At 43.3% G+C, this 26,564-nt stretch overlaps 1 protein-coding gene and 1 long non-coding RNA gene across 12 annotated transcripts in view; both read left to right on the top strand.

Moving 5' to 3' along the window:
• Positions 1-275: 275 nt before the first annotated feature.
• Positions 276-5,672, top strand: LOC129586678 (uncharacterized). 2 transcript variants are annotated; one of them, XR_008690174.1, is made up of 4 exons: positions 276-573; positions 697-820; positions 894-1,070; positions 4,809-5,672. It is a non-coding gene; the product is annotated as an uncharacterized LOC129586678 (long non-coding RNA). The 2 variants fall into 2 exon arrangements; XR_008690175.1 differs by lacking the exon at positions 4,809-5,672 and adding an exon at positions 1,178-1,670.
• Positions 5,673-9,794: 4,122 nt separating this feature from the next.
• Positions 9,795-26,564, top strand: part of LOC129586677 (low-density lipoprotein receptor-like) — a 33,716-nt gene continuing 16,946 nt past the window's right edge. Inside the window, exons 1-4 of one of the 10 annotated variants that reach the window (XM_055480001.1) lie at positions 9,795-10,594; positions 10,679-11,140; positions 13,186-13,758; positions 17,185-17,522. In XM_055480001.1, the coding sequence (XP_055335976.1) occupies positions 10,123-10,594; positions 10,679-11,140; positions 13,186-13,758; positions 17,185-17,351 (1,674 nt within the window). In that variant the 5' untranslated portion in view covers positions 9,795-10,122 and the 3' untranslated portion in view covers positions 17,352-17,522. Of the gene's footprint in view, positions 10,595-10,678; positions 11,141-13,185; positions 13,759-13,857; positions 13,926-14,333; positions 14,497-16,612; positions 16,690-16,777; positions 17,153-17,184; positions 17,523-24,606; positions 24,682-26,564 lie in introns of those variants that run through there. The other 9 variants (XM_055479999.1, XM_055480006.1, XM_055480005.1 and 6 more) reach the window with 9 other exon arrangements.

Below are 26,564 nucleotides of genomic sequence, written 5' to 3'. Positions count from 1 at the left end.
CAGTTCTGGCGGATCTGGTAGATCTGGTAGTCCTGACCAATCAAATAAAAGACACTAAAGTCTCGAAACCTTAGGCTTAAGGTAAGGATTAAGTCAGGATCCTAAGGCTTAAGTTAGGATCCAGCTGATCTGGATAATCGGGTAAAAGTTTATACAGGTACTTAGGTTTCGAATGGTTAGTAAAGGCTTTGGGCTGATGACAACGAAGGTTAGAAGGGTGTACAGGCCTGAAAGCCGTAAGGCTGGTTCTGACCAATCAGAAGATAAGGCCGCCTCTCGCCAATTTTAAAGGTTTGGAGGCGAGATCTGTTCAAACAGAGAACCCTGCTTAATATACTGGATGATTTGACTGTTAAAAATTGCCAGCTGTCATGCAACTAAAATTGTTCGCGCTATTTTGAAAACGGTGATGCCCCAGGTTTTTGTTTAGCATTTTTAAATTTCCCTTTTTCTGTCTGTATCCACTTGATTAATTAAAAACTGGAGTATTGCACGGTTCGATGATGAAGTCATCATCATCACATTTCTCATCTGCACGTATTGTGTGCATACTTACATTAATTTTATCTGCAGGTGTGTGCATACATTAATTTTGTTGAATACTGGTTCGTGCAGTACCATGGGTGCTCTGATCCGGTACGATGCCAGCCTTAGCTGACATACAGATCTTCCGCAAAATCAGGAATTTTTGTACAGGCAGCTTTGATTTGCTGGATGATAAGGGTATGGAAAGTTAGTACGGTTGGCCAGAAGACGACAAAAGAAGCGTGAAGGATTGCGGAGAACCGTGAAGTGGAAAGCCACGGCCAAACTGGAGCAGGTGGCATCGCCGTTAAAACTGCTTTCTGTTTTCACTTTACTTACAGTATTTTTGAGCAGACTTATTTGTTTAGGTATTTTTCGCGCGTTGTCACTGTGAACGGTTGGTGGATATTCAGATTCTGGCGGGATGGAAGCAGTTCCTTCGATGCGCACAGCGCTGCGCTCTTTGTCAGCATTGGAAAACGCTGATGTTATTGATCCGCCAAATGGTTCTGGCTCCGTGGCTTCTGTGCGAGCTGAGCACACAGGTATATTGAATGTTATGTTTTATAAAACCGCTAAACAATGTATCAATGTAGCATTACCTATTATTAATTTTGCTCAACGTGGTTATATGCACATGCGAAAATTGAAGATCGACGTGCGGAGAAAAATCGCGATGAAGAACGCGGATTTTCGCTAAGTGGAGAGCCACGAACAGTGTGGAGAGGTTGATTTGGATATTTTCGTTGGACGCAGTTAATCATAAACCCACTGCTCATTGATTTGCATAAATTTGTTGGTTAGGTGCGGTATTCTACGTGCAGCGTCCTCGTATATGTTGAGTGTAGTATCTGCATCCAACCTTACCGGTATAATACGATTTTATTTCAAGCCATCACTTAAACACGTGTTAGGGAAACAGTTACCAAAACAACAGCTCGTTAAACATTTCCGCTTTCTCCTCCGTGCCCAAAACAGAAACCACGTTACCATGCTGTACCTCTATAGACAGACGTAGTCGAAGAAATTCGTGCGAGCGGGCTTCTCCTGAATGAGGACGTAACCTCTTCCCCAGTTCTTTTATGATGGCAGTGGCCGCTGATGCCCAAGGGCCCATAGTTTCAGAAGCGATAGGTGTGAATATATAGCGGCTGTTTAGATAAGATCAGAACCTAGACTTCTTTTCTTCAGCCTGCAACGCGGCCGATCCCGCATTTGCCGAAGTAAATTTGATGTGGGAAGCGGCGACAGTATCCACACAGGTGACATCCCGTGCCAAGCGCATTCTTTGCTGCCAAGCGAAACTGTGCAGCCATCGGGGCGTCGTTCGCTGGTGTGGGAAGTGCCTCGGGGTTCAAGTTTAGCTGGGATTCCGGCTAATACAAAAGCCCGACATACGATACTGTTAAGGCCACCATGTCTAGGGTGTCTGCCGGCGGAGAATGGACAGGAAAGACCATGATGGGCGTATCCGTTGACTGGCTTTGAGCATTTCGTGCAGTTGTGAGGTTCACAAATCCTGGCGCCGAGTCTAAGGCCTATTGAGATTTTTAGAGTGTCGTCATCGAGGAGGTTACCAATATGGGCGGAAGGCAACGCGTTGAGCCAAATGCCGGCTTCCGGTCTCGACTAGGCGAGCACACGCGCCTTATTAACTTCATCATCCTGGTATACTTCTAGCAGGGCAACCATACATTACACAAAGGCAAATCCCAAGCCTTCTGGGAACTGCGGAGTTCTGGAACGGGCAGTTCTGTCAAACGGGCTTTTGCCTTCCATATTTCTAGCGCAACGGTGACATCCGAAGTCTTGCGACTGGGAAGCAACAAAGACACCAGGTCGCCGACGGAGTGAATCGAAGCCAGAAAGGCTGGGGGTGCTAATTCCTCCGATCGGCGCAGACCGATGCCTCATCTGCTAACCGGGAGACTTGCTTGCCGCCAACTGGGATAATCGTCGTGATTTGTCCGGACATTACACAGAAGTTGGAAACAAGGCCGCAATACTTCATCGATTTGGTATAATTGTTCAGGATATTCCCAGGCGTTGTAACACCGCAACTTGTAAAAGATTTTCGGTGCTCCGAGACAGTGTCTTAAAAGGAATAAGGCTTAGTGACGGGGAAACAGTTGCATTCTTTCGTATACCGCGGTCAGTGACTTTGCTTTCTCGGCAAATACAGGGGCAATCGCGTCGTCCAGCGTAGGGGCTCCTTAAAGTGTTAGATTGGTTCTGGACATGACACGAATTCCGGGATGCCTTGAAAGAAATTGGTAATTGCCTCTTGTTGTGTAATCTCAGAACCGCCTACAACGTATAATTCGCACTTTCCGACGTTAATTTCCAGGCCATCCGCCCGGTATCTTTCGATGAACCGATCAAAATTCTCCAGCGAACAAATAGGAAGCCCGCCCAACGTTCCATCGTACCAGGTACCAAGCGTTTAGCTCGGTATCCAGGGAGGCAATAACTGATTGCATTGCAAGACAAAGCAGTAGCGGGCTCAATGGAACCTCCTGCTGTACACCGAATTCGGATGACAGAACGTGGTCGTCGATCAACAGTGACAAACAGTGTCCATAAGATGCCTAGAAGAAAGCGAGGTATTCCGGCAAATACAACCGCACAGCACTGAGCGCTACTTCACGCGAGACCATATTGAACGCATTTCGGAAATCCACTTTTACGATGGCTTTCGCGATATCCGGATTAACGCTGAGGAAGTGTCTGGTACCGTGAACAACGGCTTCAGCTCCGCCACGCACATTAAAGCCGAGTTGTGTTGGGGAATGGACAGCAACCGCCCGTTCCGCGCCTTTGCTGCAAATGATTTTGGCAGTGACACGGCAATGTCATTCCGACCGCGATGGGGCGTAGGCCGCCGCCTTTTTTCCGCAAGGCTAACAGCTTTCCACAAAAAAAAGCAGGACGGATGACAGCTGGCACTTTACCGTTCAAAGCAAGATTGAGGACGGCTGCCAAGGATTCGCAAAACGATCCACTTTGATCGTCCTTTTTCCTCCTAAACTGTCGATCAGGTGCTGGGGACGCAACCTATCTGGTCCAGCAGCTGATCCTCGAGGAAAGCTGCGAATATGTGCAAATACATTTGCGGCGGTTACTGGAGGCGCTGCGGGTGTATCAGCATTAGAGAGCGTCACGGGTGGGGGCGCACATACGGAATGCTTCGTTCTAAATTCCTTTAGGGTATCGCATGTGGTGTCTGCAACAGAGTTGGTGGACAATACAATACGCATTGTCTCAGAAATGGAACCGCCATCAATCTTTTCGCCGACACGACGAACAATATCTTCGTCAGTGTTTCGTTTCCTCCTGGCTTTAGTGGGCTGCGTTGCAGGAACCTCAATATCGCGGTCGAAAAAGTCCAGGTTCTCTTTCAATGCGGTGGCCAACGTGCTGGTGCGCTCTGATTTTGTCTTGGCGGGAAGTCGAAGCGCTGTTGATGCAAAGGCATGCAGCTTCAGAAAGGCCGGGCTATCGTTCCTGATCGCTGCTTGCTGCAGCGGTTTTTGAAGGGAGTCTCCCGCGGCGGGTCGCGCTCGGTGTGGGATGCGGCACAGCATACGCTCCTTCGATAGCCAAAAAGGCTTTGGCATCGAGGGTGGTGGCCCAAATAATGGCACGAATGTCATGGCGCCGGTGTAGGCGCTGCACCTGCTGAGTTGTTGGCCGTGGCGTCAGGAACTGTCACGGGGGCTGGGACTACTGGACGAGAGGAGCCAGCTACAGGCGAGGAACTGCTGCCTGACGGAGAACTTTGCGCTGGGCTTTCTTGCATACTTCCGAGTGGCGGTGCTTAGCGAGGCCATGGGATGATTTGCAGATTTTGGGGCACAGATCGCATTTAAATTCCGTGGTATTCAGTGCCTAGAAACAGCTGCCAAAGCCAGAAAAGGCACCCACAAACGTGGGTGAAAACGACAAGCAGGGAACGACATACCGTGTTTACCGACTCAACGGTAAAAAAGATCAAAAGCTCGAGTTCTCCACTGGTGATGCGGGATTACAATAAAGGAAAATCAGAATCTGTAAAAATCACAATCAGGAAAAATCAGGAAGTTGTAAATAATTCAGCTAATCAGGAAGTTGTGATTCAATTAATAAATAAATGTAAAAAATTCAGCAAATTCAGCTAATCAGGAACCTGACCGGTTATTTTGCATTTACGGGTCTAAATATTTGGACTTAGAGCATTATTTACGGGTCTAAATGGTTGGACATAGGGCAGTAATTACGGTGTTTATATTTCGTTTTGCCTTCAGAGAACGGTCGGTCGGTGTATCGTCTGGGCAACGAAAAATTTGTGCATGTCGATCATCAGTGGGAAGAAGCGCGAGTTTTTATTAGTGAATGGAAGGGAGAACCGGCCGGGCAGTGGAAACAGACGTGGGCGAAAACAATTAGCCTCAACAAGAGACGATTCATGCGCTTGGTATCGTTATTGCTGACGGGAAAATCCGATCCGGATTATCCCAGTGGAAATTTGCCTCCTTTATTCTTACTGGACCAAGGAGTGTACTTCCACTGGAGCCGTCTTAACGTGCCCAACCTTTGCCGTTAGCAGCGGTCTCAGGAAGGTGATTTGTTGCCCACGAGGAACGGAATTTCATTGAGCGAAAAGTGTTGTGAAGCGTTGAAGGAACTTATACAGGATTCTACTCTCTTCCAACATGTTGTTAGTGTGGACGAAACCGTTGAGGATGTGGATCCTGACAAGAAAGTTCTTTGTCAGGAGAATTTGTGCGACGCTGTTACTGATGCTATGGTGAAACTGGTACATGAACGATGCCCTAATTTCTACGACGTGTTAACGGATACCGAATGGAGCGACGCTTTTCACCGGTTTTTGGATGCTCATTTTGTGCATGGTGTTTTGTTTGGTTTCGAAGAACTGAGCATTACGCAAGCTTTTGGATTGGATGTGGCAAAGTATTTGGATTCACATGAAAATCAAATCCGCATGCAGGTAAACTGCTTTCTGAACCGTGTGTAACTTTAGAATCTTGTAATGCCTCTTATGGTTGTCACTACATATAACATGGCTTTATTTCAGTTCGTTACTATAACCAAATGAAGGCTCTGCCTTGTTTATTTCATTAATCGTTCACATATCTGACGGAGGAAAGAACCGCCAACCAGTGTTGTATTGACATAAAAAAATTGACATTTTGACACACCTTCTTGTCGTAGCTTATTCGATTATTGCATTTAGGTCAGCAGGGTCCGTGTTCACCACACATGCTCTAAGGTACGGTGCTAAAGATGCTGGCACTTGGGCACTGGCAAACACACCAGGTAACAGCTGAGTAGTAACAGGATTTTCGTGCAAGCAGTGATGGTTTCACCAGGTCTTAAGTATAGGAAACGTAAAGAGCACTCGAAAAAGTATTCGCTGCACAGCAATAAAAAGTGCTTTAAAACATAATGTCTGTAACCACGGAGACTATAGCGGATGCATAAATTAATTGCTCTTTAGGTAAAATATGTATATTATTACGTCAGGCAAAAGTCCATACGTATTTCAGAATTCAGAGCGTCAAAACGTCAGAAATTCAAAACGTAAGAACGTCAGAACGTAACACCGTCGGAACGTCAAAAAGTAAGAACATCGGAGTTAGAACGTAAGAACGTCAGAACGTCATAAAGTACGAACATCAGAACGTTAGAAGTAAGAACGTCAGAACGTCAGAACGCCAGAACGTCAGAACGTCACAATGTCAGAACATCATAAAGTAAGAACATCAGAAGTCAAAGCGTTAGAACATTAGAACGTCAGAACGTCATAAGGTAAGAACATCAGAAGTCAGAACGTTAGAACGTCATAAAGTACGAACATTGGAACGTTAGAACGTCAGAACGTCAGAACGTTAGAACGTCAGAACGTCAGAACGCCAAAATGTCTGAACGTCAGAACGTCAGAACGCTATAACGTCAGAACGTCATAAAGTAAGAGCATCAGAACGTTAGAACGTGAGTACGTGAGAATGTTAGAACGTCAGAACCAGAGCGTCAGAACGTCAAAACGTCATAAAGTCATAAAGTAAGAACATCAGAATGTAAGAACGTCAGATCGTTAGATCGTCAGAACATCAGAACTTCAGAACGTGAAAAATTAAAATTGTCAGAACGACAAAAATTCCGAACGTCAGCCTTTATATATTTATAATGACCTTTCCAGAACAAAGCCAATACTATCCAGTAAGCTTAAGTGCCGAGCGCAAATGCGCGAGGCTACCTTGTACTAATAAAGCTCAGTTATACACACATATGTGCGGGCAAATACGTATTCACATGCGCATATACTTTTGCGCATCAGAGCAATATCCATGTGTGCAATATCCATGTGTGCAATGCACTAATTCGCGTGCGCATCCGTGCAAATGCAAATATACGGATGCGCAGAATTGGCATTTAACGGGTCTATGTACTACTGTACTTTGCAACAACAACAGATAATACTGTACTGAGTGTACTCTGTATGTTCTAGAATTTTAACAGTTTTTAAACATTTCGAAAATTATATTCGAACAGCAAACGGAACTCAATAAAGGCTGATTATAATTTTATACAGGTGTTGGTCGCGCTAGAGCGTCCAGTTAGCTGATTTTTAAGTAGAATTTCCAAATGGTGCATTTTAAAGTTTGCTTTTGAACTTATGATGTCGGTTACGGAGGATGAATTTTGCATGATCTTAGCCACGACTCAATTTAGAATCGTAAGGTGAAAGTTTTAAGTCAATATAGCGGGAACTCTACATCTGCAAACGGTAAAAGCCGAAATAATGGTAACCTTAAGAATGATGACGAAGTGCTAGTGTGCCGAACGAAAATGTTCTCATTTTCGTATTCGTTATCGTAACGCTTACGAATTCAACGGGACTTTTAGTTATCGTAACGAGAACGAAAAGTCGGAGAGTTCTCGTTTTCGTTACGATAATTAAAACTATCTAAATTTTAGTTTTCGTAACGATAACTGAAGTTCATGGACTTTTCGTTTTCGTCACGAACGAAAATGTTTTTTATAGGTTTTCGTATGGCTATGTTTTATAACAAATAATTTTACGAAAACTAAAAACAGTTTATCAATTACGCTTTTAGCTGGAAATTCTCAATAAAATTACGAAATGCACAATGACTATCAGCGCGTTGTCTCAAGGCAGCTGGTTGTCCCCGATAAAATAATATATTGCGGTGTTCTTTGAAATTACTCCGATTTACCTAGGAATGATACGCTGGTATTGGAAATGTTTTATAGTTTACGATTAAATTTACCGTATAATATTTCCTAATTTTCCATTGGAAATGCGTAACAACGTTTAACTCGCACAATTTTAGCGCTCAGCGCTGTTAACTTATCTTTTACTTCGTGGTAACTATTTGCCTACTTATTTTGTTTACACTGCAAATGCTGCATACGCTTTGATTGTTTTACAGAAGTCTGACTTGCTACCGCAAATTAAAGCTTAAGCCGCCAAAACATGTTAATGTTAAGTACTTACATGTTTGGGTGAGACTATAGGCACCCCTTTCACCCCCGTTTGCTATAGGCACCCCCTTTTGCACCCTGTTTTACTATAGGCACCCCTTTTCTATTACATAAATCTCGCACCCCGTTTTTTTCCGCGGGGCATATGCACCTGTTTCCTGTTTTCCGTTTTTTCCCAGAAGCCTGACAAAAAATTTTTTTAACAGGTTTTTTAGTTCCCAAGGATTTTTTGACAATCTGGCATGGCTAAGTCATTCATATAAAAATGTGTCCTAGGCACTCCATTCGACAATGTGCCGGTTTGACTGATTTGATAACGATTTGGCTGCTTTGATAAATTTTCTTGCAGTACTGAGGTTATGATGGTAATATTTGTGACCTTTTGTGGTATTGGACACCACGATGTAAATAAACGCCCCGGCATCTTTCTTACGGATTTCGTTTAGTACCTGACTGACCATCCCCTCTTGTGTTCTTTCACCTCGTTCCACTTTATCGTGCTTGATCCTGTTTTGTTTCCGTGTGCGGCGGGGTGCAGGAATTAGTTAATCGAAAAGGGGTGCCTATAGCCTAAGTGGGTGCGAAAAGGGGTGCCTATAGATAACGGGGGTGAAAGGGGGTGCCTATAGCCATTTCCTACATGTTTAATAGTAAAAGTTAACCTCAAATTAACCTTCCCGGGTCAGAGCTTCATTCGTACTAATTATCAGCAACAATATCATTTTTTATGATGGTCACTCCATTGGGTACGAAAATTGTAGGGGACTATAGGTTTACACATTTTTCAGGCCGCTTTTAAGAATGAGTCGGTAATCTTTAATATTTACCTGATCGTCGCTGGACCTTTAGCCTTCAGTTTAAAGGTAGATATAATTAGAATAAAGTTTTATCAGCATGCAGCTACATAAATATGATTTCCACGTCGTCTTGTACTCGTACTGTATATTATATTTATAATTTGTAACATTCTTCCGTAAAAAATTTTAAGCTTTTAATTAGTGCTCCCGAATAAAAAGATTTTCGTATAAATTTTCGTAACGAAAACGAAAACATTCAAAGTTTCGTTTCCGTAACGAAAACTAAAATTTCTGGGGTTTTCGTTTTCGTTACGAAAACTAAAGTCAAACACTTTTCGTTTTCGTTACAAAAACGAAAAGTACCCGACTTTTAGTTTTCGTTACGATAACGATAATCATACGAAATCGTATACGAAAAGGTTTTCGTAACGAACGGCAACACTACCGGAAGTGCTAACTGACAGACTGACAGTGTCAGTTTCAGGCAAGCAGCAAACAAGCGCATTGCATAAAGATATTTATTGTATTTTTTTCAAGAAAGAATGTTTTAACGGAAAATCATATAAACAAGACCGCAGCAAAGCTGCCAAGAAAAACAACATCGGGTACAAATCATTCCCGATCAGCCAATCTAAAAGCTAAAAAAACATCTTCGCTGTCTCTCATGTCACTAAATGTTCCGAGGACAGACACTGCACTTCCACGTTGTATCTCAATACTGATTCTCTGACGCAAAAAGCATAAAGATGGGTTTATGTACACGCATTAATCGCTTCACAGTTGAGCAAAATCAACCAATTAGCCCAAGAGCAAGAGAAAAAAAATTGTGTCTTTTGAACAAAAAAAATCTTTGTAACAGATGCGAAATGTATGTTTTTCGACCTTTTCAGAAGTACGTCAAGTCAGTGAGCGCGAAATTGTTAGTGTATTCGGATCAAGTGTATTCTTACAAGTTCAATGATGCGCTAAACTGATGCTGTTGATCGTGGAATTTATGTTATCTGTTCCTTTGTAATTTGCGTTTTGCATCTACAGTTCGGTATTCTGCTAAGTACGATACGCAGTACCATCTGTCTTAAAAATTTTGCACGTGCGTGACTTGCGTAAAAATGATACAGCACGTCGACTGGATGCTGCATCACTTAATTTGTTGCTGCTTGGATTTAACAAGCGCTTCCGTGGGAACATAACTGTGCCGCTTTAAAACGGTGACATTCTCTAGAAAGGACAAAACTGTAGTATATCATCGTGTCTTCCCGAGGGTGTTAGATACGGTCAGAAATCAGACAGAATCATGTTTTTCTCACAGTTTCACACCCTTTACCTCTCGCACTTGCTGTTAATAAATGGACTACTTTGTCTTGAGAAGGGCATTTTCGATATGACTGTTTTCCAAATACGTGGAAGTAAAACGTTTCAAGAGATCGACTACGCATATCCTTTTACGGATAGAATTTACATTTCAAAAAGTGATTTTGAAAAGATGACATCCGAAATAACGGCTAATTTTATAACCGCTACCAATATTGACCCCAATGATCCTATCCTAACTTCGGAACCAAATGCGCTGACAGAACTCATCAAGACCATTTTTCAGCTGTCGACTTCGTCTGCGCCCGAACTTATGAACCAAGAAAAACGCGCTTTCGTGTTTCTGTCAAGGAATACCGACTCAGCTGAAAGGCTGAACGCTCTGTATAACCAGTCGTCTAAATGTGACAAAGACGTTATTAGATCAATCATCAACGGATATCCACCAAACCCAGGTTGATATTGCGGAAGACTACACACCATTAATTTTCTCCGTCATCTCACTTATTTTCAGCGGTAAAGGTAAGCTTTTGTTTCAGATCTGGGCTGCGCGAGTGGCGAGATGCGTTGCGGCGGCAAATTATGCATGCCAATTGACTGGCGTTGTGATGGAATCAGAGATTGCCCTGATGGCAGCGATGAAAGGAACTGCCACTTTGGTTGTAACAACTTAAACGTTTGGGTGCCTCACTATCCCTGTGACTTTGATCGCTGTTTTCCTTGGACCGAAAGATGCGATGGCAAAGCTTCATGCTACGATCAATCCGATGAGCGCGGATGTCCACCTGGTTGTAACAAATATGAGTTTCGATGCGACGGATTAAAATGTATTCCTAAATCCTTCCTTTGTGATGGTGTCGCCCAGTGCGAGGATGAAACAGACGAGAAACACGAGAATTGCCCCTGCAAGAATCAAGGACGCCCGTATTTTCTTGTTGGTACCTCTACTCATCCTGTGCCATACTTATGCGATCGGGGGTATCCAAAAATCGAAGAAAGTGGTTAGTGCATAGCAATTTGGTTACCATAAGATATTAGTAAGTAAAAAGAAAACCTTGAAAAAACAAAAAAAGCAGGAAAATATCAGAAATCTCTTATAAGAAAAGACAAGGAATATAATAAGAGGTAGAGAAAGAGTCATTTTCTAGACTAACTAACCCCTCGAAAACTGCGCGTAATAAATCACTCTCACATAACAAAAGTAAATAACTGTATTATTGGAAAGTTCGGTTTGGAAAGTTCTGCCTGAATCGAAATTCCAAAAAGTTTAAATGCATTCAGGTGTACTCGTACGGAAAGTCTCATTATAAAGTTATAAACCGATCTTCTCCAAACTATTCACATAAATGCACATAAAGGCGAATTTAAGGGGAGGGTAGCACACGAATTTGCTTTTTTATGGAATTTCTAGCGCTTTGTTAAGTCAGACCGCATTTCGGCCTTTTAGCGCGTCCGATTACTTCGGCTGCATTACATTTTGGTCGAGGCTCACTTCGGCCAGCCCTCAAAATCCGGCATCGCTCACTTCGGCTACAGTACGTTTCGATCATCATCATTTTCTTAGGTTTTTCTAGTTTCGTTAAGTTTCTTAGATTTCCTTGAGTTTCCTTAGATTTTCTGATATTTTCTTGGGTTTTCTTGTGTTTTCATAGGTTTTGTATGTTTCTTAGGTCACTCTTAGGTTTCTGATGTTATTCTTTGGTTTCTCAGGTTTTATGCTCAGGTTAATCTGAAGCTATTTTTAGGGATCTCTGGATGTTCTTAGGTTTCTTTGAATAATCGTAAGTTTTCTTAGATTTTATGGTGTTCGCCCACGTGATGGTAGGCTTCATGCGACCGCCCTTGGCTTCGAAGGTTTCTTAAGGGCCGTTAAGGCTGTGTGGATAACTCCAGGTCCCGAGCTTTTTCTGAAGATATGACCTCTCTCGGTGGTAAATGGCTGACCTTCAATGCTAATGATAGTTTTTTTAATTTTGTGGAATTTTTAACCGTTGTACAAAGGATGTTAATCTAAGGGCATTTGCTAAAACTGATTTCTTAACTTAACGGATTTAAATTACCGGCAGCTTTAACCGAAACTCGAAAGTAACGTTTTCTGGCAATCAAACCAAATGAGGGTCGGCCGAAATATATTGTGGCCTAAGTGATTGGCGGCCGAAATTAATGGAGGTAGAAAAATTTTCAGATATGAACGTGGTCGAAATGAAAACGGTCGAAGTCATCGGTAGCCGTTTTTTTTGCTTCTACTTAATTTGCGGCTTGGACTACGTTTTATACTGTTTCTCGTGCTTATTCTTCTGTTATTCTCAGGTTATTCTTAAGTTTCTTACAGTTTTTAAATTACTTACAGATAGGTTTCATAGGTTTCTTAATTCTTATGTTATAGAAAACCGAAAACCTTTCTAGCCGAAAAAAATTGATGAAAATACAATATTAATGTTAAAACAGTATATGAAAACATTGTATGCTGTCTTCTTTGCATAAAATTTTTCTCCCTAAAGGTCATCACCAAAAATGGGTCGAATGAGGTCATAAGGCTTTACCATTACTTTTAAAGTTTTGATCACTTTTTTTCGGATCAAAAGTTTTTCGGTTTTCTATGACCTAACAAAACTAAAATGGGTCGGACAGCTAGAACTAGGGCGCTGTCCACCTGTCCACTGGAAACGGAGTAACGGATGAAAAATGCACCGATGGGGGAATCAAACCCCGGCTACGTCGTTAGATCCGCGTAGGCAGTACGACTGCACCACGGCGCAATACGTTGAAATCCTTTGAAAGATTTTGTCGCTGTACGTGAGCCGCTTATCTCTTCACACAGCATTGTTGGCTGGGCCGCAGGTTCAGGTTGGTCGACACGGTAAATTTCAGGGACAGGACATGTTCAGGGAGGAGAAAAATTGAAAAAGTACAGGTTCAGGGCAATATAGCCATCCTGTTCCCACCTCTAATCAAAACTACATGTAAATGATGTAATGTTGTATGGATAGGTTTATGGATGTCTTATATCCTCACCAAGTCTTATGTCGTGTTTATAAATGTTTAGGTAGAATCAGAGATTTAAAAGAAAGGCGCTATGAGAAGGACAACGCGCTGAGTGCTATAGCTTTGCTTATGCTGCCTTCTAGCATCAGTTTCTTTAACCCTAAAGACACAAGCGAGCGGCCATGCCTTCCTAAAGAGCTTCTCTGCGAATCTGATAGTTCGTGGACAGATACTGCCAAACATGATTGCTTAGATGGTGCAGACGAAAACCCTGAGCACTGCCAAATTTATCGTAAAGATCAGAGATGTGATGGAACCGAGTGGGCTTGCGCGGTGAAACCGTCGCAAGATGATGTCCGCGGTTGCATACCACGGCGCCAGTGGTGCGATGGGAGAAAAAATTGTCATGATGCCTCTGACGAAAACCCCGCAATCTGCAGAGCAAGAGATACGGATAAGTGCGCTAATATGTACAAATGTCGACGGGAAGTAGACTACTATGCGACGGAAAATAATGGAAACCCTCAATGCATTCCAAACGAATGGGTATGCGATGGAAAACAGGACTGTCCCGGCTTTAAAGGATGGGATGAGGACTCTTGCAGTTCTCATTATCAGAAATTCCAAAGGACAGGTGGGTTTAAGTAGAGTGCTTTTTGATATTGCAGCGGCCATTATGATTTGAGTTTTGTTTTCTATGTACGCTGTTAATATTCAGATTATTAATTTGTAGTGGCGAATTTACGGGGTCGGTGAGTTACGGGGCACGTGCCCCTCCCCGTGAATTATATGAGAAAAACCTAAAACATACTCATTTTTAGTTGAATTCCTAGCTACAGCCCTGCTACGCCAAGTTGGGACAGTTTTTCTCAAAAATTCCCATGAATCAGCCGACACCAAATTAAAACTTATCAAATGTTCAAATGATCCCTATGTTTGTCCAACATCTCTTGCATTTGAGGTTTTCGTGCTGGAAGCTTGTTTCGAATTATAATGAGATTAAAACTAGAGCAGACTAGTTGGAAAATATAGTTCGACCCATCGATCTTATTGGACACTTTCCTATTTAGAATTTGTTTAAAAATTCTTCTGGTGTGATAGTCCAAAATTTGTAACTCCAGATTGTTCGCGATGCAGTACTCTTGCGAACCGTTCTGTATGCTAGTCGATTTCAGCCAGATGTGAGTGACCTTTGCAGTCTGACTGCAGGTGCCCGGAAACTGGAGGATGACTTCCTCTGCATGCTCGCCTTACAGTCGCAGGGTGCCGAATGCAAATTGTTTTGGTAAAATCTCGTTCAGGAAGTTTATAATGTCAATCTAAGTCTCGCTATTCGCACAGTAAGCCCGGGGTATTCCGTCCCAGAGAGTTCAAACAGCAACTACAACGTTTTCTATCTGCAACTTTGTTGATATTTTGTTCCATTTATTCGGACCAACCATCTTCCCCTCTGTGCAATAGGTGTCAGTCGAAACATTAAATTTGAATGCTGTTATCCTTGTGGCATCCCTGAAAATATCAGTTCGAGGATACCACACTATGTGTGCTAGGCAACCCAGTTCTTCCGATGATTGGTTATAACATAGCTGTCTATGGGAACGTGACTTAATTTCGTACCGACCGCGAGCACTGGTTGAGCACAATTCTTTTGCCAACTTGCGATGGACACCTTTTAGGTCTCTCAATAGATTTCAAAAAAGTCCACGAGAAAATATCGATCGGAGAATATTTTAAAGTGGAAGCTATAAGAGCTCTAAAACAGATCACCACCCCGCCCCCTAAATAACCGCTTGGCTCGCCACTGGCAGACCCGAACTTAATGGTTTTAACAATTCTGGATTTGTAATAAAAAGTTACACCAGTAATGTTAAAGGTTACAAATAAAACGATGAATACAAATATTTTATAATCTATTTTATGCAGCTGTCCCAACTTGGCGTAGCAGGGCTGTATTTTTAACCCTCCAGCGGACGGTACCCGAAGGAGTGCGAGTTTTATTTTGAAAATCGGGATTTCCCGATGAAAAAAATTAATTAAGAAAGGGAATTTTTTGTAAGCTTGTGTTGACCATAGGTCAGCCGTGGTGACTAGGGTGTTTGCCAACGCCAATGCCCATGAACGGTTTACAGCTTAAAAACGTTTAATTTTGTGATAATTAGACGAACGGAAATTACATAAAAGCAATGATTTCATTAAATAGTACAAAAAACGCACTTCTAAACAACAGCATAGCAGTGGTCAACAAGTTGACCAGTGGTCAGCAAAAAATTAAAAACTAAATCCCGTTGCCATGTATTTTGACCACTATTAACAGATGGAATACAGAAAATGAAAGATGCTAACGATATTTCTCTCCCATAACTTTCAGTATACTCCCTCACGAGACTGCGCGAAGCATTATTTTTGAAGTTTAACGTTGCATTTCCTGTATGTCTGGCACGCCTAGCCACCTTTATACTGCCCGCATTGTTCGCGCTTGCATTATTCCTTGGTGTGGCCGCAAGTGCCACTATCTAAAAAGCGGCGCGGATAGTCCAGCTGCAGTGGTCATTGGCGCAAAATTGACATTAGCGGTCACTGGTCAATATCACGTTCTGGAACGCATTAGCGACCGGAAGAAACTAGCTAGGCTGCCTCAAAGGTCAAGATCCCCAATGTGCACGCGTGAGTGTGCATTATTGTGGTTTTTAACCGCCCGAGACTGATTACACAAAATTCATGTTTCTGAAAAACTGTGCAGCTCTCGCCTAGCTTACCCAAGCGACGTATCAATATGTACATAGAAACGCTGCAAAGCGCGTGGTGTTGTGCCGCCATTCACAGTGTTATTGCATGACGGTAGAATTTCAATCAGAACTACTTTTTTTTGAAGGGTAATTATTTTATTGGTAAAACGATACAGTCACAAGTTCCCTATAAAAGTGACTACTATGTTCGGTAACCTGCGTTCTGTTTTCCTGAAGCAGACAAATTTAGAGGCGATTTTGGCTTACGCCGACCGCCCGGGGTGTTGATACGAAAAAGCGTTTTTTGCCAGCTTCCGATCAACAGAACCGCGTGGCGCATGTTTTAAGTACAAACCCACAGTAACTTGCTCTGATTATGTGATAAAGAGAAACAGTCGAAATTGCACCCGCCCGTGTTTCTGAGACCCTTCATGGGCAATGGTGTTGGCACGCAACACAAGATTTTGGCGGACTGTTTTCTTCTGCTGTTCAACTTACAAGACCTGTGTTAATCGATTTTGAACGTTGTTAGTTGTACCTTGTTAGTTTATCTCTGGTTTAATTATTCATCCACCTTTAATAAGTATCACACGCTAGTACACACTTAGTCTTGAAACAAAAAGAATATTCATAGCAAAAACACTTCCTCAATGCTATCCTGGTCGGGAATTATACCCATCACACATATTGCGTTTCCTCTCTGTATTTGAATAGACAGCCGCTGCCTAAAAAACTCTTTCGCTCGTTTCTGGCCTGTTGCAGCAGCTATCCCGTTTCCAACCTTATCCACTAACGTCTTAGTACCACATCCCCATGGCCCGTAAATTTCGAACGCTGCTGCCTTGATGTTGTACCGAGGTTGCAGCCAGGCGTGTTTTGTCAGCTTCGCCCTTTCCGCTTGTTCAGCTGCTGCTCCGACGTTTACAGAGGTACGGTCGATATACGAGGCGGCGAGTGTGTCGACGCATGTTACATCCACGGCCAGCGGTTTTCCACGCTCCCATGGTACCAGAGTAATCACATCCGGCCTTCAAAGACAGACCCTTTGGCTCCATTCTCGCAGGAAAACTTGCCGTTTTCAGTCCATGGGCGACTTCCGCGCTTATGCCGTCGTGTCGTGGCAGTCTGCCTGCTGACTGTCTACATCGGAGCCCGTGCCGCCCCAGTTCATCCACCAAGCCGCCACATACGCACACGTGAGGAGTAACAATTGGAGCACCCAGTCGCAGCGCGACGCTTATGCGGAAGGCATTGTTCTCCAGAAGATTACCGAGACAAGCTGCCGGTAATGCATGAATCCACACACCTGATTCCGGGACTGATACTGCTTTCAGGTGGGCGATTTCCTCCTGTGTGGTCCTTATGGCTGCCAGTCGGGAAAAGGCATGTAGCGCCGCGGGTGTGTCCCATGCTTTCTGGACGTGGCGGAACGGGAGGGGCGGAAGTTCATCTGTACCAGTCGTCAGTTTCCAGGCATGCGTGGCGGCGGACACACCCGTAGTCGTTAGCTTCGGGCAAAGCTTGGAAATCAGCGGGTGCAACGAGGAAGCCGATGCCATATAGGCAGAGGGAGCTAGCTTCTCCGTGCGTCTGATCCCCAACCCACCGAAGCGATCTGATCCCCAACTCACCGAAGCGAGATCCACTAATTAGTTAATTAGCAAGATCTACGAGAGCTTGACAAGTCCGAAATTAGCCATTTTCGGGCAACGGTCATTTGTGATTAACTTGAGATATAAGTTTGAATTATGTTTTTACTGCTGCTTTAAAGTCTCTTAGTGCTAATTATCCTAATTGGTACTCATTAACTGTTCCCAATCATTAGGAAAAAAATTCAGAAGACTATGTTGCGTCCTGACGCCAATGCCCGCCAATGCCAATGCCATAAAACCATTGTTGGATTCCCGCTCCGCGGCGAACATAGGTGTTTATTATAATCTAACAAATAGATTTTTAATCTCTGCGCGAAACAGCGGCATTGGCATACAGTTACAAAACTTTGTTTCGGCCACAGCCAGTGCACATGACAATACGCTTGCGCAAATTAAACCTAACTACCTAGACTGATTATAAGTTTACAAAGAAAAACATCAAAAGTCATAACTATCATCGTGATCTTGGGGCGCTCTTTCAGTGTGCCTAAAACGGCTGCCGCATTTCGTCTGACTACCGCTAGACTTAATCGTTGCTTCAAATAGGCCGTAGATTGAGATGCCGCGGTAGCTTTACGAATCTTCCGGCGGCAAAACGGATCAGTTTCGGCAAAAGCAATTCACAAATGTGTTGAGCGTAGATATATCCCATTCGTTCGGCGAAGGCGTACAGTACTTCCAGTACTTGCTGTCTTCAGCCACGCCTTCGGCTTTAATCGCACTTCGCGCAAAAGTTCACCTTTTCTATAAAGGATACAAGCAAACTCCTTACCCTTCTAGTTTGAGTTCCCAAAAATGTCGTATTTTTTTCAATATTTTTAATGCATTTTCTAATAACTTTTGCAGCAAAATCGTTCGTTGGCTTCGCGCAAAAAAACAATACTTTAGATCCAAATTTTGAGACGGCAACTGTCGCGCACGCCCACCGAACCAGTTTATCTACTTATAAAAATATTTCGAAGGTACAGATTTCAGGCGGCGAAATGTCTTTGCGGCGAAAAGTCGTGCGTCGAATTTAATTGCGGCGAAATGTCACACTCCCAAATGTCCGGGTGCGATTAAGGGCACAGGGTGCCATTTGAACAAGTTGCTGAATGTTATACAGTAACAGTTTCTATATATAGTATTTGCTATGCTAAGTGGTTTACAACACAGTGAAGTGGCCATCGATTTCAGCGCAAACCTTGCGCTACTGTACTTTTACAACAAAAATTACCGGACAATCTTGTACATTTGGCGGCGGTGACTGCCGGACACCACAGTCGATAAGGGTGACCTATTTACTGAGCACTAATACTTGTACTCTTATTAGCAGCTCAGGAGCTGAGTTTTAGCGACTAGACAACAACAAATCCTTAATTATGCACTAGACGTTCATTTTCACAAACGCTGAGCGTAGAGGACCTTCGCAACGGTTCGGTCGACAGATCAAGGACAATATGCTGGCTACCTAACGTGAAACACGAATGACTAAAAAAGTAGTAGCCGCTCAGGCGGGCGAGACAATTAAATTGATGCGCAAACGAACAAAAATAAACACAATTTCGCCGGAAGGAAGGACGTCGAAGCCCGACTGAAAGCTGGATAAGCCGGCACCGGCAGAAAGGTGGATGTAGTCCGGCAGAATGGAGGACAAGCTGCTGCGATTAGCCACGACTTAGTGGAATTTGATATTTTGTTTTGCGCCAAATATATAGGCAAATTTTCTTTCTAGCGGTCTCAATTTTTCTCCGAGGCGCATTGACTGAATGGTTCGGCGCCCGGTCTTATGCGCCTCTTATGCGCCTCCGCCTGATCGGTCGGTTGCTTTCAAAATACAATCTTTTTCCCGGGCGTCCTCGTTGCTGCTCTGCCATACCGTTGGCCGAGGCTTTTCCCGAGGCCACGCCTTCCGTTGCAGTTTCGGTTAGTCGTCGTAAGAGTCAGTGCCGCCTTTTATTTCCGATTCTTGTCTACAAGCTCAGCAAAAGTGGGCCGAGGCAGCAGTAGCAGATTCGGGTCGCACTTAATTGCGATTTCTTAAGCAGCAAACCACAAAATTTCGCAGCGTATGGATGAATGTGCCATCACCTCTAGTAAGTGCAACAACCATGCTAGGAAAGCGACAACGAAACTTCAAGTCGACTGGCGGTGTGAGATGGCGCCGGCTGTTGCATCTCAGTTTTCGCCCTCAGAAAGAAAGGGTACTTTCAACAACATTGTCCTTTTTCCGAATCACGGAATCTGGACAGTGTCAAGCCACTATCCAGAAACTGGAACAGGCTTATCACGCTAGAACAGGGGCCGGGAAAATAACTCCATTGTCAATCACTCCTGTCAGGAGCGAGTCCGCAAGAGACGATCAACCCCCGACCCCAGCGCGATCGTCCCTCCCTTTTTTCACATAGGTACAGTTTAGGACATAACAAAGCTCACTGGTCTTAAGAGGGTCATTTCTAAGACCGCTGAACTTTAAAAATTCAGTAAGCTCTATGATGCCTAAACCTAATAAAACTAAATTTCAAAAACATAATATAACTTAGCTTTTAAAAGCTTGGTGAACTAAGCTTACGAAAGGTACGGTTGTGTAATCGAAAGGAGCGTGTGCGGGATCAACTTTTTAACCAAAAGTTGCGTCTGTGGGATCCACCCTTTTTGCCTTTTGTGACCGAAAAGTGCTGTGCGGGATGCAGTGATGCACCCTTTTAATCCTTTAGTAACTGACAGGTGTGTTTGCAAGATTCATTTTTCAGCCTATGCAGCCGAAATTTACGTAATTAAGATCAGTCGAGTCAACCAGATCCTTCTTTTATTTTGCTTTAGTACTTACTAAGCTTTCGAAACTTACGTGTGCCAGTACGAGCTGCAGCCAAGCCAGTTCATACTAACCCTCAAAACGAACATTTTAATGAAAGGAGAACGCGAGGGAACAGTTCTTTTAGAAGTTTGTATCCGAAAGGTGCGGGACCGAAGCAATGAAAATTGCAAGGTGATTGTGCCGGATGACCTTTTAGACTTTTGCAACCGGAAGGTGCGTGTGCCGTACGGACCATCTTTGTCATTTGTAACCGGAGGCCCGCGGAGGGTGAGTGTGCCGGATGAACTATTTTAGCCTTCGAAGGTTACCCACCGATGGCCATGCATGCGGTGCTCGCCTTATTAAGCTTTGGTCACCGAAAGCCACGCGTGCGGTACCAGCCGGTATTAAGCCTTTGGTACCTTTCAAGCCTTTGGGCACCGAAGGCCACGCGTGCGGTTCCCGCACTTTTCAGCCTTTTGAAATCGTGGCAGCGTCAGCGCGGCGCGTAAGCGCCGCGCTCCTGGTTGTCCAGTATATTAAATCAGAACTCTCTGTTTGGAACACCGGCCGCCTCCAAACCTTTCTGATTGGCCGGAACCAGCCTTGCTTTTCTGATTGGCCGGAACCAGTCTTTCGTTTCTGATTGACAAAAACCACCTGTAACTTCTAAGCGTTCGCAGCCTTTCGAACTTATTGCTTTAACGACATGGTATTCACTAAGCTTTTCAAACCTTAGTACAGTACCGTAGCAAGCTTTACTTATTCAGCTGAATCTACCTGTACACCTAAGATTACCAAATCAGCCAAAACAACCTGATCAACCAGAACTACCAGATCAGCCAAAGCTAACAGATCACCAAAAACCAGTAGAAGTTTCGATTTCAAGCTGACTAAACTTTCGAAAACTTAGTAAAATTACTAGGTTTTTTAAGGTTTATATCGATTACTAAGGAATGCATAGTAATCGTGCTGAGCTTTGGAAGGCTTACTCTGGAAAACGGTTTACCCAACCACGATTTTTGTAACCGCGTGCGCGATCAATTGGTTTAGCTTTTGTATCCGAAAGGTGCGTGTGCCGGATAACACCTTTTGGCTGAAAGCAGCCGAACGACTTTTTAGACTGGAAGTCTTAAAAAAGCTGTAGCCTATACGCAATAGTCTTTACTAAGCTTTCCAAAGCTTAGTATCGGATTTGGCAGATCCCACCAAAGGCCACGGGTGCGGGGCCCACCGTATTAAGCTTTTATCACCCCAGAAGGCCTGTTAAGTTTTTTGTCACTGAAGGCCTTTTGAGCCTTAGGTCATTAAAAGCAATTTAAGCTTCTGGTTACCGATGGCCTCTTGAGCTTTTGGCCACCGAAGGCAATTCAAAACTTTGGTAACCAAAGGCCTTCCAAGCCTTTGATCACCGAATGCCTATTGGGCCTTTACCCACCAAAGGTTTTTAAGCCATTGGTCAGCTAAGGCTACGCGTGCGGTACCCGCCTTATTAAGCCTTTGGTCACCGAAAGGTTTTTCAGCCCTTGGTCACTGAATGTTGTTTTAGCTCTTAGTCACCGAAGGTTTTTTAAGCATCTGGGCCCCGAAGACCACGCGGGCGGTACCTCCTTTTTAAACTTTTGGTAACCAAGGCTTTTTGAGGCTTCGGTCACCCATGCCCTTTTAGGCCTTTGGTCATCAAAGGCCACGTTTGCGGTACCTTCACTTTTAAGCCGTTTGAAACCGTAGGCCGCGTCAGCGCGGCGCGTAAGCGCCGCGCGTCTCTTATATTAAAGCAGAGATGTCTGTGGGTCACCCACCCGCCTCCAAACCTTTCTGATTGGCCATAACCAGCCTTACGTTTCCTATTGGCCAGAATCAACCCTTTGGCTTTCAAGCGTTAAACTCTTACTAAGCTTTCCTAACCATAGTGCCTGTACGAACATTTAACTGATCAGCCAGAACAACCAGACCTACCTTCAGCCCTTGCCTTACTAAGGTTTCGAAACCTTAGTGCCTTTACAGACTTTTACTTGAGTAGCCAGAACCACCAGAACCGTCAGATAAACCAGAACCACCAGATCAACTAGAACCACCAGATCAACAAGAACAACCAGACCAGCCAGAACTACCAGATTAGCTAGATCAGCCAGATAAAGCAAAACTACCAGATCAGCCAGAACTACCCGATCAACCAGAACTACCAATAAACGCAGAACTACCAGATCAACCAGAACTACCAGATCAACCAGAACAACCAGACCAGCCAGAATTACAAAATTAGCTAGATTAGCCAGAATAAACAAAACTACCAGATCAACCAGAACTACCCGATCGACCAGAACCACCAATAAGCCCAGAACTATCAGATCAACCAGAACTACCAGATCAACCAGAACTGCCCGATCAGCCAGAACTACCGCGCGCTGTAAAGACGTTTAGACTTTCTGAAGACGTTCATCCGATGAACCAGATCCCGGATGAAACCTTTTAAACTGTGTAACTGAAAGGTGCGCGTGCCGGATGAAATCTTTTAGGCTTTGTAATTGAAAGGTGCGTGGGCAGGTTGATACCATTTAAACTGTGTAACTGAAAGGTGCGTGTGCCGGATGAAACCTTCTCGGCTTTGTAACTGAAGGTGGGTTGGCAGAATCCGCTGTTTTAATTCTTCGCAGCTGAAGCCCTTCTGTGCAAACCTGGCCCCGGCTGAAACCCCTACAATTTTACTACAACTTATAAAACCTGTTGACATGGAATTCTTTAGCTAAAAGAAGCAGCTGACAGGACCAACCTTTGCACTGCAGCGCGGCGCGTAAGCGCCGCGCGCTGTGCTTGTCCAGTTTATTAAACCAGGATTCTCTGTGCGAGACTGATCCCGTCTCCAAATCTGATTCGCCAGAACAAGCCTTACCTTTCTGATTGGCCAGATCTTAGTGTACGGCTTTTAAGCTTTTACTGCTTTCCAAACATGAAATTTTACGTGTTTGCCATACTAAGCTTTCAAAACGTTAGTATCTGTACTAACTTGCCTGACCAACCAGATCAGACCGATTAACTAGATGCTTCCTCCAGCTTTGGTCCTGACTAAGTTTTCGAAACCTTAGTACCGTAGCAAATCCTTAAATGATTAGCCAATTTAATTAGATCTGCCATAATTACCAAATTGCCGACGCCTTTACTAAGGTTTCGAAACCTTAGAGCCTGTGTAAACTTTTATTCGATTAGCCAGAACCTTCAGATCTACCGGATTAGCCAGAACTACCAGATCAGCCAGATAAACGAGAACTACTGTACCATATCGGGCAAAACTACCAGACTACCTAGAACTACCGGATGAGCCAGAACTGTTAGATCAGCCAAATCGTCCAAAACCAAGCGCAATCCACGCAGTATGCGTGTCACCCGACCGCCACCGAACCTTTCTAACTGGCCAGAACCGCCTGTAAAGCTTTTAAGAGTTCACAGCCTTCAAACTATTGCTATAAGACCATGGTCTGCACTAAGTTTTCAAACCTTTATGCAGTAGGAGACTTTCGCGTATTCAGCCGAATTCACCTGCTCACACAAAAATACTAGATCAGCCAGAACAACCAGATCATCCAGAACTACCAGATCATCAACACTATCAGTTTCGCTTCTAAACTGACTAAGCTTTGGAAACGATTTAACTCGAAAGGTGCGTTTTGCGGGTTGCCGCGAACTAGGGTTCTGCCCCGAAAGGTGGGTGTGCGGGACCAACTTGTTTAGTCTTTGTATCCGAAAGGCGTACGTGGCGGATCAAACCTTTTAGGCTTTGCACTTGACAGGTGCGTGTTCGGAATCCATACTTTTAGCCTGAATAACTGAAAGTTGCGTGTGCCGGATGAAACCATTTGGGCTTTGTAACTGAAAAGCGACATATGGGATACATACTTTTAGGCTGTGTGACCAAAGGCGCGTGTACCGCATAAAGCTTTTTTAGACTTTAAAATTAAAAGGTTCATGTGCGGGATGAAACCTTTAGGATTTGTTTCTGAAAGGTGCGTGTGCGGCATCCATAGTTCCAGGCTGTGTAACTGTAAGGCGTGTTCGCCGGATGAAACATTTTAGGCTTTGTAACTGATAGGTGGGTGCGATTCATACCTTTAGGCTGTATAATTGAAAGGTGCATGTGCAGGATGAAACCTTCAGGCATTTTAACTGAAAGGTGCGTGTGCCAGATGAAACCTTTTCGGTTTTGTAACTGATAGGTGGGTTTGATTCATACTTTTAGGCTGTGTAACTGAAAGGTGCGTGTACCGGATGATACCTTTAAGGCTCTGTTGCTAAAAGGTGCGTGTGTCGAATGAAACCTTTTGGCGTTGTAGCGGAAACGTGCGTGTGCCGGATAAAACCTTTTCAGCTTTGAAGCTGAAAGGTCGGTGTGGGATCCACAAGTTTAGGCTGTGTATCTGAAAGGTGCGTGTGCCGGAAAAAAACTTTCAGGCTTTGTATCTAAAAGGTGCATGTGCCAGATGTTACCATCTAGGGTTTTGCAACCGAAATGTGCGTTTGCGGAATCCACTTTTTCAATCTTCCGCAGCTAAAGCCTTTCTGTGTCAACCTGGCTTCGACGAAAACCCCTTCGATTCCACTGAAATTTAGAAACCTGTTTACTTGGAATTGTTGGCTGACCGAAACAGCCCTTACACCGCAGCGCGGCGCGTAAGCGCCGCGCGCTGTGCTTGTACATATTAAGCGGAAGGAGTCGTAACGCGACCGCCTCCAAATCGCTCTCATTGGTCAAAACCAAAATACATACTAAACGAAGTGAACCTACTGGACAAATTCACAAACTGTAGTGAACCTGCTGAACACACTTATTAAACACAATGAACCAGCTGAACGCAACCGAGAAGTTAGTGAACCCACTGAACCCAACTAAAAACTTTCTGAACCAGCCGAACCCAACCTAATCTTCCGTGAACCGACTGAACCCAACCAAAACCTTACTGAACTATCTTAACCCAACCGAAAAGTAAGTGAACCGACTGAACCCAACCTAATCCTTAGTGAAGCGATTGTACCCAACCAAAATCTCACTGAAGCAACTGATCAAGTTAGTGAACCCACTGAACCCAACTGAAACCTTGCTGAAATAGCCGAAACCAACCTTATCTTCAGTGAACCGACTGAACCCAACCAAAAAGTTACTAAACCAACTGAACCCAACATAATCCTTACTGAACCAACTGAACCCAGCCGAAAAGTTAGTTAACCGAGTGAACCCAACCAAGACCTTACTGAACCAACTGAAACCAACCGAAAAGTTAGTGAACTGATTGAACCCCACCAAAAACCTTAGTGAACCGACTAAACCAAAACTAACTAAACCGACCTACTAAACTTAATAAACATCTGAACCTATTTAATTAATTACTAGACAAAGTGAACTTACTGAAACAAATTACAAAATAAACCTGCTGAATACACTTACTAAGCAAATTTAACTTAATATACGGACTTACTAGACTTACTACAGAACCTAATTTACTGAACATCTTATTGAATTAAACTAGATTACTTCGTTAATTTCCCACTAAATAAATCAAACTCATTAAATAAATCAAATAAAATAAATTAAAACAAAATATCGGAATTAGATAAATAACTGATGAATAATTTAATAAAGTAACTAATTTCTTACTAACTAAATTCAGTTAACTCGATTAATTGCAATTTTTAAAATAATTAAAATTAAACAAATAAAATAAAATAAATATACTGAATAAAATACAAAAAACCAACCTAAATAAAATAAAATAAAATTAATAAAATATTTCAAATAAACTAAGCTATAACTAATTGAACCAACGAATTGCTATAAAGTACGTAATTTACAGCACCGTTAACCCATTGAATTAACTGAATAAACAAAGTAAATCTGCTCGACACTTCACTAAGCGAATTAAAATTACTAATCCAACTCATTAATGTAACTAACCTGCTAAACTAAACAAAATTAACTTACCGAACAGCTTGCCAAACAAAAATGCTATAGCGGATATAACTTATTAAACATGGAGCACTTATTGAAAAAACTCAATAAACATAGTGAACCTGCTCAGTAAACTTACTAAGCGAATTAAGGGTGGCTCTCAGATAGTATACGGGTGGCTCTCAGAAATTAAACCCAAAAAAGTAAATGGCGTTATGAAATCACGCAAGAGTAAGTGGCGTAACGTGAGCACACGAAGGTAAGCGACGTAACGTAACCACAACAGAATAACTGGAGCAAAGTAACCAGAAGAGAGTGAGCGGCGTAACGCAACCGCAAGAGAGTAAT

The sequence above is a fragment of the Paramacrobiotus metropolitanus genome, unplaced genomic scaffold (assembly GCF_019649055.1).
Source record: "Paramacrobiotus metropolitanus isolate TYO unplaced genomic scaffold, Prichtersi_v1.0 Parri_scaffold0000022, whole genome shotgun sequence".
In the NCBI taxonomy this organism is placed as follows: Eukaryota; Metazoa; Tardigrada; class Eutardigrada; order Parachela; family Macrobiotidae; genus Paramacrobiotus; species Paramacrobiotus metropolitanus.
Note: the sequence above shows the minus strand (reverse complement) of the source record. Positions and strands in the feature narration are given on the sequence as shown.